The sequence below is a fragment of the Sceloporus occidentalis genome, unplaced genomic scaffold (assembly GCF_023333645.1).
Source record: "Sceloporus occidentalis isolate IW3139 unplaced genomic scaffold, rSceOcc1.0.p SCAF_19, whole genome shotgun sequence".
Taxonomy (NCBI): Eukaryota; Metazoa; Chordata; class Lepidosauria; order Squamata; family Phrynosomatidae; genus Sceloporus; species Sceloporus occidentalis.
The window spans coordinates 14927097-14942221 of NW_028316999.1; the positions used below are offsets into that span (position 1 = coordinate 14927097).

At 40.6% G+C, this 15125-nt stretch overlaps 1 protein-coding gene across 1 annotated transcript; it reads left to right on the forward strand.

Moving 5' to 3' along the window:
- The first annotated feature begins 759 nt into the window (after positions 1–759).
- LOC149302493 (CMP-sialic acid transporter-like) lies at positions 760–12883 on the forward strand. The gene is made up of 8 exons (XM_089482629.1): positions 760–772; positions 1059–1236; positions 6829–6988; positions 7113–7265; positions 8342–8408; positions 9260–9436; positions 9594–9728; positions 12756–12883. Exons 1-8 carry the CDS (start codon positions 760–762, stop codon positions 12881–12883), a joined length of 1011 nt encoding a protein of 336 aa, XP_089338755.1.
- Positions 12884–15125: the final 2242 nt, after the last annotated feature.

Sequence of the window (15125 nt, forward strand, 5' to 3'; positions counted from 1 at the left end):
TTCACCTAAAAAGGGTGTTTTCCAAATCAGAGCAAGCTAACAAAAATATTTTGGGGTATTCTTCCCATTTGCGCTAGTGTGTATAATTTCTATACCTGTAAAACTGTGACAATGTATTTTAATCACAATTTTTTTTTTAATGTTTATTAATAAAATTAATAATTAAATTTAAAAAATAATGCCTTACATAGATCAATATGGTTTTAAAAACCCTACTCATCCCCCAAAACTGTAACATTTGTGTAGGTACGCTAGATGAGAAAGAGGAAAATAATCGCTTAAGAAAGTCCTGTAGTGTAAAATACAAATGGGGTTACATTTTAACATAGCTACATGAATCATTACTTCGGGTGATCATAAAATCATAAGCACAATTTGTATTCAGTAACATATTTTCCAGACACTTTGTTAGTTAGAGAATATATGAGATCACCCTATTTTCAGGGCTAATGTGATGTTAATCTCCATAATAAGATCTTGACGTCAGAAAAGGAGAACAAAAGAAAACTACGTGATCTAATATTACACACCCCCCCCCGTGAAAAAGACGAAGGACAGGCGATACTCGAGTTTGAGCGGTGTCATTGCTAGGCAACAAGCTCCCGTGTCCGACTGTGAGATTTTTTTTGTGTGGTTTCTGTCACTTTCAGCCTGCACAGGCTAAACCGGTCGCGCGCGCTCTGACGTCACGTCCGGGTTTCTCTGTGTGGGGCTGGAACCGCTGTTGAATTCGTAGCGGTAGCTTCACCGGCTGGGACCATGGCGGCTAAAGGTGAGCTGCGTACAGCGTTGAGTACATGTGAAGCCTACCTTAGACCAGAATAGCGAACGTGTTTTTAAGCGAATTTTGCGTCGTGTTTCCCCGTGTGCGGGGACAGGCTCGGCTAGCATTGTAGTCAGTGACAGCTCCACAGCTACCGCTTCATTAACCCTTTTGTCTCTGTGTTCTGTGGAGATTTACGTGTTCCTTATTGCAGCGTGTGACCCTGTGAGCCGCCTCATTGGGATTTCTATTGTGTGTCATTATCTATTAAATAAATGTCTTATTTGTTTCTTAGAGAATGTCGGTTTGATCTTCAAGATGTACTGCTTGCTGGTGATGACCCTTGTGGCTGCCGCGTACACGGTCTTGTTACGATACACAAGGACCGTGACCACGGCAATGTACTTCTCTACTACAGCTGTGTGCGTCACGGAGGTGATAAAGTTACTACTGAGCGTGGCTATTTTGGCAAAGTAAGTACCCCTCGGGTTCTTCCTCTTCGCTGCTCTTGGTTATCAACTTGCGGAGGAAGGAACTGATGTTCGACGAAGCTGGTTTAATATTTGCATCCCAAATAACGAAAACAAGAGGACCTTTTTGTGTGTTAAATATATTGTATGTGCGCAGCTGTAAAAGAGTATGTCGTTCTGTTTAACCCCTTAATGGCAATTGCCGGTCCTGGCACGGCACGGAAAAGCATGTGCTTTACGACAATTGACGTGCCAGGACCGGCACGTCTTTAAACGGGTGCAGAAAGCGATCTACTATCGCTTTCTGCACCCAAAAAGCGTTGCTGAATGCCTCGACCTCGAGGCATTCAGCAACGCCGCGATCGGCACGAAGGGGCCATCTCTGGCCCCTCCACGGGGCGTCAACATCCGCCATACTTTGTATGGCGGCGGACGCCCGTTTTAAAAGCGTTTAGGAGGCGATCGACGATCGCCTCCTAAACTTAAATGGTGTCGCTGGAATGCCTCGATCAGGAGGCATCCAGCGACACCAAACACTAACCTTTTGATGGGCTGTGACCGCTCCGGAGAGCGGTCACAGCCGCAGCTGCCGGCAATCTTCGCCATCAAGGAAGATGGCCGCCGTCCTGTAACAGGAACCACAAATTTTAAAAGTTCGCTAGATGGTCCAGACCATCTAGAGAACTTTGGCTCCACTTGCAGGTTGAATACAGGTACTGCATTCACCATGCAAGTCAATGGAGCCCAGCTTTCTAATCACAGTGTGATTAGTAAAAATAAATTAAAAAATAAAATAAAATTAATAATAATTAGAAAAAAATAGTAAAAAAACAGTAAAATGTAAAAATCATTTCCCACTGATGTCACTATCAGGGGAACCTCCAAGTTGAAAAAAAATGTTAAATTTTTTTAAAAAAAAAAAAATAAAAAAAAAATATATATATATATAAAAAATATATTTTTGTGAGCAAGTCCTAAAATTAGCATATTAGCTTAAAACAATTCTCGCATGGAAAGAGTTAAAATACTGGCATATTAAATGCACGTGGGGTGTCTACTTTTAAAAAATGTATGATTTGATGGGGTAAATTGAATGGGCCAGGTTCAACAACGTCCCAATTAACACGGGGGGAAGGATGGCCACACATCTAATTTCCAATTAGAAAAATGCACACGTACCAAATGTGGCCTTTTAGTTCCCCCAAAAAATGACACACCCATGCATGTGGGGTATCACTGCACTCAGGAGATGTTGCTGAACACATTATGGGGTGTCGTGTGACAGCGGCATATACCAGGAGCTGTAAATTCATACATAAAGTAGGTGTGTGTGGGAAAAATACACACACAAAAATATTACTGCAAACTTTGAAAAAATGCTGGTGGTAAAATATGTGCATGCAAAGAGTTAAAATACCAGCATTTAAAATACCCTGTGGTGTCTAGTTTTCAAAAATATATGGGTTTATTGGGCACACTGAAATGGCCCGGCTCAAAGATGTACCAAATAGGGCATGGGCAGTGGATCCCAAATGCCAAAGTTCAACATTGAAAAATGCGCATGCCCCAAATGTGGCCCTTTTGCCCCCAAACAGCCAGGCAAAATCATTCATGTGGGGTATCGCTGCGCTCAGGAGATGTTGCTGAACACATATTGGGGTGTTTTGTGATAGTGACATAAACTAGAACATTTTAATTCATACCTGAAGTAAAATGTGTATGACAAAACAAATGCAAAAAAATGACTACCATAAAGTTTGACAAAGACTGGTGGTAGATATGGTGCATGGAAAGAGTTAAAATACTAGCATTTGGAATACCCTGGGCTGTCTAGTTTTCAAAAATATATGACTTGATGGGGTAAATTGCATTGGCCGGGTTCAAAGATACCCGAAATGGCACATGGGGGGAAGAATTACCAGATTTGGAAAAAATGGCTTTGAAATAGCAAAACGCTACCTGTACTTATTGCCCCATAATGGGTAGAAAAAAGAAAAAAAACATAAACATTGGGTATTTCTAAACTCAGGACAAATAGTAGAATCTATTTAGCAGGTTTTTTCATTACCTTTTATAGATGAGTAAAAGATTTTTCAACTAAAAGTTAGAAACAGTAATTTTTTTCTAAATTTTTCACCATATTTTATAATTTTTTTAATAGTAAATAATATGATACAATCAAAACAATGTCATCTAAAGAAAGTCCTGAAAAAAACAATATCTAATGTGTGTGGGTTCAGTAAACGGGAAAGAAGAAAATTACAGCTAAACACAAGCAGCGCAGAAATGTTAAAAAGGCCATTGTCACAAAGGGTACAAAAAGTAAAATCAGCCTTTGTCTCGAAGGGGTTAAACCCCATTGAAACCGGTATATTGGGTGTTTTATATTGTGGCAAAATGTAGAATTCTTGTCCGTCAATGGGGAAAAAAAGCGTTAATTTAGTAGGTCTGTGTCCCACGAGTGAAGTTTATTTAATCTGTTCCTGTACAGTATTCGTTGAAACAATTAAAACCACGTTGTCATTTGTTTTATAGCCTGTAAAATCTTGTCATCGTTGTATCTGTCTTTACTGACTACGCTTCCCATGGCCTGTAGCCACCTAGAGATGTAGTCGCCCGCATTGGCTTAGTTTTGACTTCATTTCTAAACGTCTCCCGAACCCTTAATTCCTCTCCTTTTGCCGCAAACTGAGTGTTTTGTAGCCAAGCAAAAAGTAGCTGGTAGGTTAGACGTCTGAGAACTTGAGACGAGGTGACCAAATAACACTAAGAATACTTGGTGTCGCCACGGCAACCAGATCACCCATAGGAGCTGAGCCGCGTGTGTATAGACGTTGGGGAATCCTCTGTGATTCGGGGAAAAAAAATGAGATGTTTGGAAAATAAAATGTTTTGGTAGATTCAGGTAATTTAAAAAAGGGTTGTCTGCCTTTCTGTGGAACGCAGGGATTCGGGCTTATATCCGTAGCGTTAGCATAGTTACGTTTGATTGAGAGAGAACACTTCATCGCCTTAGAGCCAAGAAGTGATTTTTTTTTAACCTCTTTGAGACAATATTGAATAAAACTTCCTTTTTGCCATTCTTTCGGAGTAACTGATATGGGTAATTGGAGGTCTGTATTTAACTGTATAACTATGTACACAATGGCGTGTTTCTGTGATCGAGTTACATCTCCATGTACTACTCGTGTTATTATCTGTTGGCGTTTGTTCTGGTGACATCGTTGCTGCTTTTGCACTCGGGTTCAGGTTTCTTTGTGTTAAACCAGGACATAACCTTTTCTAAATATCTAACAATAGATTATCTCCAGTGAGATTGTAATATGCATGACTGACCCTGAACATTACAGTATGTTCCCATATACTAACATACCTGCCGGATCTAGCAATGGTTAGAAGAGGCTGTCCACGCACGTAAATTAAGGGAATACCGTATTTGCTCGATTATAAGACGAGGTTTTTTTCAGAGCAAATGCTCTGAAAAATACCCCTCGTCTTCTAATCGGGGTCGTCTTCTAATCAGACCTCAAATAGAGGTCTGATTAGGAGACTAAGATCCAGATCCCCCGCACCGCTGCAGGGGACCTGGATCCTCCTGTCTCACCCGACTCCCCCCCCCCATCATACACACTTACCGGTGCTTCCTGCTGTATTGCCGGGGCAGCGGGTTGACGTCTACGCGATCCGCGTAGACAACGTCCGCTGCAGCCGGAAGGAGGTGTGGCTAGCAGCGGGGGTTGTCTGCGTCCGTCGCGTAGACCTTCCCCGACTGTCAGAGATCAGAGTTCCCCGCACCGGTGCGGGGAACTCTGACCGGTGCGGGGAACTCTGATCTCTGACAGCCGGGGAAAGTATACGCGACGGACGCATACAAACCCCCGCTGCTAGCCACACCTCCTTCTGGCTGCAGCAGAAGGCGACGTCAACCCGCTGCCCCGGCTGGAAGCACCGGTAAGAGATGGGGGAGAGCGGGGGAAGGGGGGGGGAGAGAGTGTGTGTGTGTTAGTTAGTTAAATGGGGGTATAGGGTGTGTGTGTGTGTGTTAAATGGGGGCATAGGGCATTTCTGGAGTGGCGTTAAGGGGGCATTTAATAGAGCACTCTGCCTCCTGAAATGCCTTATACCTCCCTATATGCCACTCTGCCCCATAATATGCATTTTAACCCCCTAAATGCCAGAATGGGATATAGGGGTATAAGGCATTTCTGGACGCAGAGTGGCACATAGGGGGTCAAAAGGCATACCATGGGGCACAGTGGCATATAGAGGGTTAAAAGGCATATCATGGGCCACAGTGCCATATTGGAGTGGCAAGCCTGGGGGCAGATGTGCGTAACTGGGGGACAGGTTGGAAAATACAAGAAATAAAAACAAAAAAAATCTTTTTCTCAATCATAGCTTTTATTAAAAAAAAATAGTTTACATGAATTAACATTTACTGGTAAAACTTTTTTCCTTTGGGGTCGTCTTATATTCAGGCTTTTCCTTTGTTTCCTAAGTTAATATTCAGATTTTGGGGGGTCGTCTTATAATCGAGCAAATACGGTAAATACATTTATTTTAATGGCGTGTTGTGCGCGAGGAGGCTGTTGAGATGAAGGGGGGTCTTGTTCTTTATGAATAGCCTATATCGTACATTGGATTATTTCTTCCATTTATTGGTGTCTGGAAGGCCAGGTAGAAAAGTTTTGACTTCTCTGTTTTAAGGTTGATGTAGATATTTATACTAATATGAACATTTAACATTTTTTATTATCGCTTGAAATCCAGTGATCAGCGGTCCCTGTAAATGCACCATACAAAATCCCAAATGTTTTTAATATCATTGAAATATTAGTCCTAGTGTTTGTGATTCACAGAAGTTCTGTTTATTAGCAAGCACATTGGTAGTTTATCGGAATAAAATGAAGTAAAACCGGTTTTCATCAATGATAAACTGCATTTCTTCATCTAGAACTATGTAACAGATAGAGAACATTCATAGAGAACTAAGCGCTTTTTTCCATGGGAAAGGGTTACGACGCCACAGAGGCGATGCTCGTATGTTCCTTGATTGAGGGAAATGACGGAATCCCTGCACCACCCATTCTGATGAGGTTGTTGGTCATGGTGAATACTATGCAACCTCAAAATTGCAGGAAATCTTGGCAGCCCTGGAACATGCGCGCAATGCTTCGTTCAGGCATCCTTCCTGTCTCATTGTTTGCTGAAAATGCCAACTTCCAGATTTTCATGTTTTCTATGTTTCCATTTATTAATCATTAAGGCACATCAGCCATCATATGCCTTTTTAGTGAATATGTCACCTTTTATGTTTCGCCATCTGGTACGAATGCGTTGAGGGATTCATACGTATTTGCACCGTGCCCTCTCCCAGCTCCTTGGCTTGCCGGAGGTGCCCTTCACCTGTCCAGCCTACCAATGCACACAAAACTCCCAATGCACAATAATTGCTAGGGGTTCGAACTCAAGTTGATTTCAGCGCTACCACTTTTTTTTGGTTCCGTTACATGTAAATAGAGAAATATGTAACTTGACATATATTCTTTCTTATGTTGGGTCGTATAAAATGGTTGTTTTTCGTTTCCTGTCTAGAGAAACTGGAAGTTTCAGTAGGTTGATGACCTCATTAAAAGAAAATGTATTGGGGAGTCCAGCGGAGATGCTTAAGCTGTCTGTGCCCTCACTGGTATACGCATTGCAGAATAACATGGCGTTTGTGGCCCTTAGCAATCTGGATGCTGCTGTATATCAGGTAAGTCGTAGGTGAAATGAGAAGCCTTGGGTGGGAGGAGAGAGTATACGGGAAAACTGAATGTACCGATTAAATGTAATATAGCATGCTGGTTATGGAATACCTTATCACTACTCCTTTCCAGGTTACATATCAGCTGAAGATCCCGTGCACTGCGTTATGTACCGTTCTGATGCTTCAGCGCTCTCTGAGCAAGCTGCAGTGGCTCTCGGTGTTCATGCTGTGTGGAGGGGTTATTCTTGTGCAGTACAGCCCGGCGGAGGCCACTAAAGTTCAAGTAAGTAGATTGGCTTTGCTAATTTTGACATTCACATTACTTTTAACATGCACTGTTCATTGGCGGAGGTTGTATGGGGCATTAGACCCCTTGAAGGAATGAACCTTTGGAAACATAACAGCCCAAACATTTTTCTTGCAGCTAGTTATGTCGTAATGCCAAAATGATTATCATTCCAATTTAATCAGTTAAAGGAACAGTACACCAAAACAGTCAATCAAAATGTTTTTGCTTAGGTAAATGTATGTAAACATGGCTACCATTATCACTCGATGCCGAGCTTGACAGTTTTTCATGTAATGCGACTGGCCAAAATGAAACCTTTTCCTTATTGGCGTAAAAGAATTGTCCGTGTGCTTTACACATACGCGAGATCGTTGACCTTTAAGTGTCTTATTGCTGAGAAACGCATGTTGGCCCTGACTGCAGTAAAAGCATTAGCGGTATTTTAAAAGGAGTCTGAAGAATGTAACTTCACCCAAAATCATTAGCTTTCCCTACGCCAACAGCTCCACTTGGCTGACGTGTCCTTCCGATAGCTCTTCATCTGTGGCTCATCTGTTGTCCTGCACGGTAACGAAGGTGTTTCACATCCAATGATCAGCAAATTGTTTATAGATATCTACCAGGGAACGGTCACATGTGGATGAAAACCATATTCAATGCTGAAAAGTGTATCTCTTCTGCTGTTTTTTAAATCTTCCTCAACCTGCATTGTTTTCCGAAGACTGCTCATGAGTCTCCTGCGGAGAATGATGCTTTCTGCGTGTAATGTACAGATGTACCCACCCCATTGTGGACGGCTATGCACACAGACACTACGTGTCACATAACATGCTACAATGAAGCAAACACAAAAAAACTGCAAACCTTTCCCTGTTTGTTCCGTGCTGAATAATAAAAGTAACGACACACGCGGTATTGGATTCACAGTTGGCATATTTGGACTGATTTGCCAAACTTGTATTCCATACGTGGCTTTGCATTGTAAATGTTTAGTGTATGGCCAACGTGGGCATACAGAAACGGTGTATATTATTGTAGTATATACACACATCTAAACATTTCTTTTACAGGTTGAACAGAATCATGTGTTGGGCCTCAGTGCGGTAGCGGTCGCTGTCTTGTGCTCTGGATTCGCTGGTATAGGATTTTTACAGACTTTATTCCCTTCTTTCTCTTGTGCTGCTGCTTCAAGTTCTCAGTCTCGTATTCTCACCTAAAAGTTCTTCCAGTTAATACTTCACATGCAGTTTAGGAATAGATATTTTCTTTTATAACAATTTGTTTTTCTCTTCAGTCTTTTGAAGAATAATAATAATTTCCGAAACCCACATCCTCGTGTTAAAGCTTCATTTCATAACCCGCTATTAGCTATCTTTTACGTCCGTATGGCAACAGAATACACCTAAAGAGTTTGTATTCTTTGTATAGACTTGGATTTTCAGATTTCTGTAGAATGAAGTTCCTTATTTTTAAGACACCCCCCTGAGCAACAACATACACAGATAAGTGCATCAGTTTACACGTTACAGAGCATGTCTTACTTGATATGGTTGGTATTGAAGGTACAGTTATCCAGATGATCCACCAAGGCACGCAAATTCTGGTAGATCACCTTCAACCGCCAAGCATGAGGTGTACTAAAGTGAGTGGGCACTTGTGAGGGTTTGCGTTTGTCAGTAGAGGAGGAGGAGGGAGAGAAGGCCTGTTCGTGGCTCTGACTACTCCCTTCATACTCTAGTCATGCATGCCCCTGCCATTTTCAAGCATAGGGAGATACAGTTTGCTGGCCCCAAGTTCTAGCTATATATCTGTGTGTTAATCATGCCCATTGTTAGACTTTTAAAGACGGAGAAATGTAAGGTCAAAATATGCCACACCAGTAGACTTGCTTTGTTAGTAGATTTCCATATTTACTCAGACGACGTATCTCTGAGACATGAAATGATTGTTGTGCTTTGTGTGACTTTCTGTAAATCTCTCTATCGCAGGAGTGTATTTTGAAAAGGTTTTAAAGAGCTCCGATACCTCCCTGTGGGTGAGGAACATCCAGATGTATATCTCTGGTATCGTGGTGACATTAGCTGGTGTCTACCTTTCCGACGGTTCACAGGTCATTGAAAAGGGGTTCTTCTACGGCTACAATTACCTCGTCTGGTTTGTAATATGTGAGTACTTTGATTTCTGTAAGTTTAGACAAGCCTTTCTGTTTTGGATAAATAAGGGCATTATTTCTGATTTACAGAAATGCTATGAGTGACATCATTTGTGCTGATTGAAAAGTGAAATGTCACATTCCTTTGACAATGTGCTTCTCTTTTCCAGTACTAGCGAGTGTTGGAGGACTCTACACATCGGTGGTTGTTAAATACACAGACAACATCATGAAGGGGTTCTCGGCTGCAGCAGCCATTGTCCTTTCAACGATTGCATCAGTCATGCTCTTCGGTTTACAGATAAGTACGTTTTTTAGTTTTTTTTTGTTTTTTTTTACGCACACACAATGTTTCTGCTTATTAGACCATTCCATATGGAATTATGACCTTTGTGATTTTCTGCATTGTTGCATATTTTTGGTGCCAACTGTTACTAGATCAGTGCCCCTGTGAGGGGACAAAAACCACTCATGTCGGCTCCAAACCTAGTTATACATCATTTAGCTGCAATACCATCAATTAAACACTTATGTCTATGTTTAGGTCTGGACTAGACTGTTCCAAAACTTAACCCCTTCGCGACCTTTGCCGGTTCAGGGCCGTCATAACAAGAAGGTCACTAAATGACCTTTGACGGTCCTGAACCGTCAAAAAATTAAATAAGCTTAGAAAGTGATAAAGGATCACTTTCTTCGCTTAAACGGCCTTGCTGCAATGCCTCGATGTCGAGGCATTCAGCAAGGCCGAGATCGGCATCGGGGGCCATGTCTGGCCCCTTCCCGGGGCGTCAACAGCCGCCATACATTGTATGGCGGCGGACGCCCGTTTTAAAAGCGTTTAGGAGGCGATCAACGATCGCCTCCTAAACTTAAATGGTGTCGCTGGAATGCCTCGATCAGGAGGCATCCAGCGACACCAAACACTTACCTCTGGGTGGGCTGTGACCGCTCCGGAGAGCGGTCACAGCCGCCGCTGCCGGTGATCTTCGCCATCAAGCAAGATGGCGGCGGCCCGGGAAATAAAACAATAAAGACGAAAAAGTTCGCTAGAGGGTCTCCAGACCCTCTAGAGAACTGGCTCCACTTGCTGGTTGAATACAGGTACTGCATTCAACCATGCAAGTCAATGGAGCCCAGCTTTCTAATCACTATGTGATTAGTAAAATATTAAAAAAAAATAAAAATAAATAAAAAATGGAAAAAAAATTTTTAAAAAAATGTGCTAACATTTAAAAATAATTATGCAGTGATGTCACTAGATGAACCATCCAGTACCAGCAAAATGTGTAAAAAAAAATATAAAAAAAGTATTAAAAAAATAAAATAAAATTAAAAAATAAAGTTTATTATTTTGAGCAAGTGCTAAAATTTCTCAAAAATCTCAACAAAGAGTTAAAATAAAAGCACTTCAAATACCCAAGGGGTGTCTAATATATAAAAAAATGGCTGATGGGGTAAATTGGAGTGGCCTAGCTCAAAGATAGGGCATAGGTACAGACTGACCAAAATGGCGAAAAAAAGCGCACTTCCCAAATGTGGCATTTTAAATCTGAAACAACCCGACAAACCCATGCATGTCGGGTATCACTGCACTCAGGAGATGTTCCTGAACACACATTGGCGTGTTGTTTGACAGTGGCATATACCAGGACCTGTATATCTATAACTAAAGTACAATTTGTGTGAAAAAAAAATAAAAAAATTTACTATTACAAAGTTTGACAAAGTGTAGTTCTATAATTGGTGCATGGAAAGGGTTAAAATAACAGCATTTGGAATACCCTGGGGTGTCTAGTTTTCAAAAATATATGGTTTGAATGGGTTAAATTGAGTTAACCGGCTTCAAAGATATTCCAAAGAGGAGAGGGAGGCACAATGACCAAATGACCACCTGAATTACGCATGCCCCAAAAGTAGCCTTTTATCAGCCAAACAATCTGACAAACCCATGCATGTGGGGTATCGCTGTACTCAGGAGATGTTGCTGAACACATATTGGGGTGTTGTTTGACAGTGACATATACCAGCACCTGTATATCTATAACTAAAGTACAATTTGTGTGGAAAAAAAAATAAAAAAAATTACTATTACAAAGTTTGACAAAGTGTAGTTGTATAATTGGTGCATGGAAAGGGTTAAAATAACAGCATTTGGAATACCCTGGGGTGTCTAGTTTTCAAAAATATATGGTTTGAATGGGTTAAATTGAGTTAACCGGCTTCAAAGATGTTCCAAAGAGGAGATGGAGGCAGACTGACCAGATTTGTTAAAAAAGATTTGGAAATCATAAAACGCTGCTTGTACTTATTGCCCTATAATTTACAAAAAACAGCAAAAAAACATAAAAACATTGGGTATTTCTAAACTCAGGACAAGTAGTAGAATCTATTTAGCTAGTTTTTTTACTTGCTTTTTTAGGTGAGTAAAAGATTTTTCAAATAAAAGTCATAAAATGTGTTTTTTTTTCAATTTTGCACCATGTTTTTTTTATTTTTTTTATAGTAAATAAGATGATACGATCAAAATAATGGTATCTGAAGAAAGCCCATCTTGTCCTGAAAAAAACAATATATAACTTATGTGGGTACACTAAATGGGTGAGGAGAAAATTACAGCTGAACACAAGCACCACAAAAGTGTCAAAACAGCCTCGGTCCCACAGGGTACAAAACGAAAAATGAGCCCGGTCCTTAAGGAGTTAAAATGCACTTTTAGCGATGTTGAGTTGTCCAGGTTTTGGTGCCGCAGACTATGATACTGACGATACTATGCTTTCAGTGGTATGATTTTACTACAGAATATAGTATTTCCATTTTACCCAACATAACATGCTCCATGTCTACCAAAAAGCTCCACTATTACTACAACCCGCAGAATGATTGGATTAAAATCATTGTGAAAATATGCACCATTGCAGAAATTAAGACAGGGTACAAATACTTTATGTATCTGTCACTATTTCATGACATTCATTGTGACGTGTGTCTAGCAGAGACTACGTTCGTTACTTAATATTTAACATTAAGGTGAAACAATGGTGCTTATATAAATATGGGTGTGACATGGGAAAGCTCAGTGTCAGGCGGTATAGAGAAAAGCCAGGGCGTGCCTGTTTCTTTTTCCAACTATTTGAACATAGTGTACATAGACCACACATATATTAATCCTATGTGTGTTAAGTGTGAAATACCCCCAATGGGGGGAAAATAGTAGAGAGCTTTTCATAAGTTGGAGACTAACGATAATTCAAGCTGCTTTAGGTGGTTACTAAGATCGTATTTTGAGACATGTTAATGTGCATCATTTTTTTTGTTTATTTTGTTTAATGTAGCACTGACATTCACTGCTGGTGCAGTCCTTGTGTGTGTCTCCATTTACACCTACGGACTACCAAGAAAAGACACAACCAAACTGGACATCAAAGAACCCAGCAAGACTGAAAGACTGATCAATGTATGATGTTCTTCAAGCAGACTTGGACTATCAAGGAAAGAAAAAATAAATACACAACAAACTGTGTATTCTTTCCCCCCTTTTCTTCAATCGAGAAGATGCGACACAACATTGCAGTAAAACAAAAAGTCCAAGCGTGACGTTGGATTGCACGTTTACAAGCGAATATCAAACACGCGTATATGTACAGTTTCACGTGGAACCTCAAATCATAGTGGTTCATATTTTGGTGCCGATATGACAATGCACACAGGATATTACGGCGGTCACAAATATTTTGTGCCCTTTCGTCAAGAACTAGGGCCCAGCAGCCTCAACATAATACAAGTTAAAAAAAAAAAATGGAGCATCATGGATGATTTGCTCAAAATCCTTAAACATATTTACCGTATTGTCAGAAGGCAGACTTAACAGGACCTAGTTAACAATGTAGAATCTGATGTGCAAAGTCCGTTCAATGACTTCCTGAGCAGCGTTCTTGCACATTCCTGGAGCTGTGTTTTATTGTAATGTGAATGAAAATGATAGCTGTAAATAATTGTGCTGCACTTTTATTTTTAAGACTGTACATTGCCACTTGTATCATTGAGATGGTTTGTCCTTCGGCATTTTAAGATTCAATTGTAGCAGCTGATCTATTGAAGCCATCCAAGCACTATGGTTCCTGTACTCATCACCGGAGCAGTTTTCTTTTGCTGTTAACACCAATGTATTGTAAATGCAAACCGTATTTTTAATTATATTGCTCTTATTTTAATAAAATATTTTAGTAGGTAAAGTTTACTAAAGGTGTTTCCTACAAAAATTAAGTGATATTGTTTTTAAACAGTTTACAAAATTGTTTGGTTTGTGAAAGTACAGACCTATAGGAAAGACGAGTCTACTTAATGTTCTCTTCCCGCACTACTTATATATCTGAAAATTCATTTCTCATGAATTGGTTGGTACCTCTATTGCAACTTTTGTCATGGTTTTTGAAGTTAATGTTCACTCATTATTAAATTGGGATATATAAATATCACAACATATGTAATTTTGGGGATTAAAAAAACCCATAATTTTACCAGGAAAGATACCTTGAGGTTTCTCTGTCACGTATGTCCTGGGTTCAAAAACATTGCAGTGTTACAGTATAATATTAAAATGCAGATGTAACATAGAACTCAGGTAAGAAAACAAGTGTAATATAATCAGCCGTGATTAGAGGAGCATTCTGTATTGAGGCGTGTTGAACGAGATCTAATTAAGGGATTTTAGACTGGAGAAAGTGCCCGCGAGGTTGTTCCACAATTGTGGTGCTCTGCAGGAAAACAAGGATTAAGCCACTTCCTTTTTGTATTGTGGAATAGTAAAAATACTGTAGTCTCCTATACAGGGTATACAGTACTTGGGCTGGGTGATGTGAGAGGTCAGATTTAGTGCAATAGGGTTTTTGCAGATACTCGGACAGACTGCATTATGGATGTATGATCAGACAGTAAGTCACATATAACAGTATGCGTGGACGCCGCGAGGGTCTAAGTTATTTTGTCAGGATCCCCAGCAAGGAAGCTGCAGCTACAGAAAGACGCTTTGCAGGTAGGAGAGGGGGATCTGTGTTTACGGAAGTCGGTCTGTTGGGCCGATTTGTGTGTATGTGTGGATGTATGTGCATTATGCCTTTGTGCGTCTATTTGTATCAGTGAAGCAACATAATGACATAAGCAGCTTCCATGACAAATGTAAAGATTTATTTTTATACTACCTTATACGATGGGTAATTATTTGTGGACATTAGGTGGGCTGCCCCCCTTCCTGTACCTTTTTTATTTGAACCCATAAAAAGCCCCAGTGGTTGCCAATAAAGAGTGTTCCTGTTCTACACCCTGACTGGTGTGTTGCGTCATCCTTTGTGGCTTGGTTTGTAGGAATCGTTCTGCACAGGAGCCGTATTTTACTCCAGGAACCGGACTGGCGACCCATGCGTAGCCGGCCCAGAGTGTGAAGAAGGTGACAATGACTGAATGGGGACCCTCTGGTCTACACGGTTCCCGTTACAATCCCTGCTTTAACTAAAATGTATGCCAATACTTCTTGAAGGCTTCAACATGGACTACAGGTAAAAAACTAACAAGTCCGCACTATGAAAGAATAGCGTCTGGATTACCCTTCTTGGTCAAGCTTGCTTGGGACAAAAAAAAATAATCAGTTTTGTCCTCGAATGAACTGTAATAGGAGTCGGATGCCTATTGAAATGTGGTTTTATTAA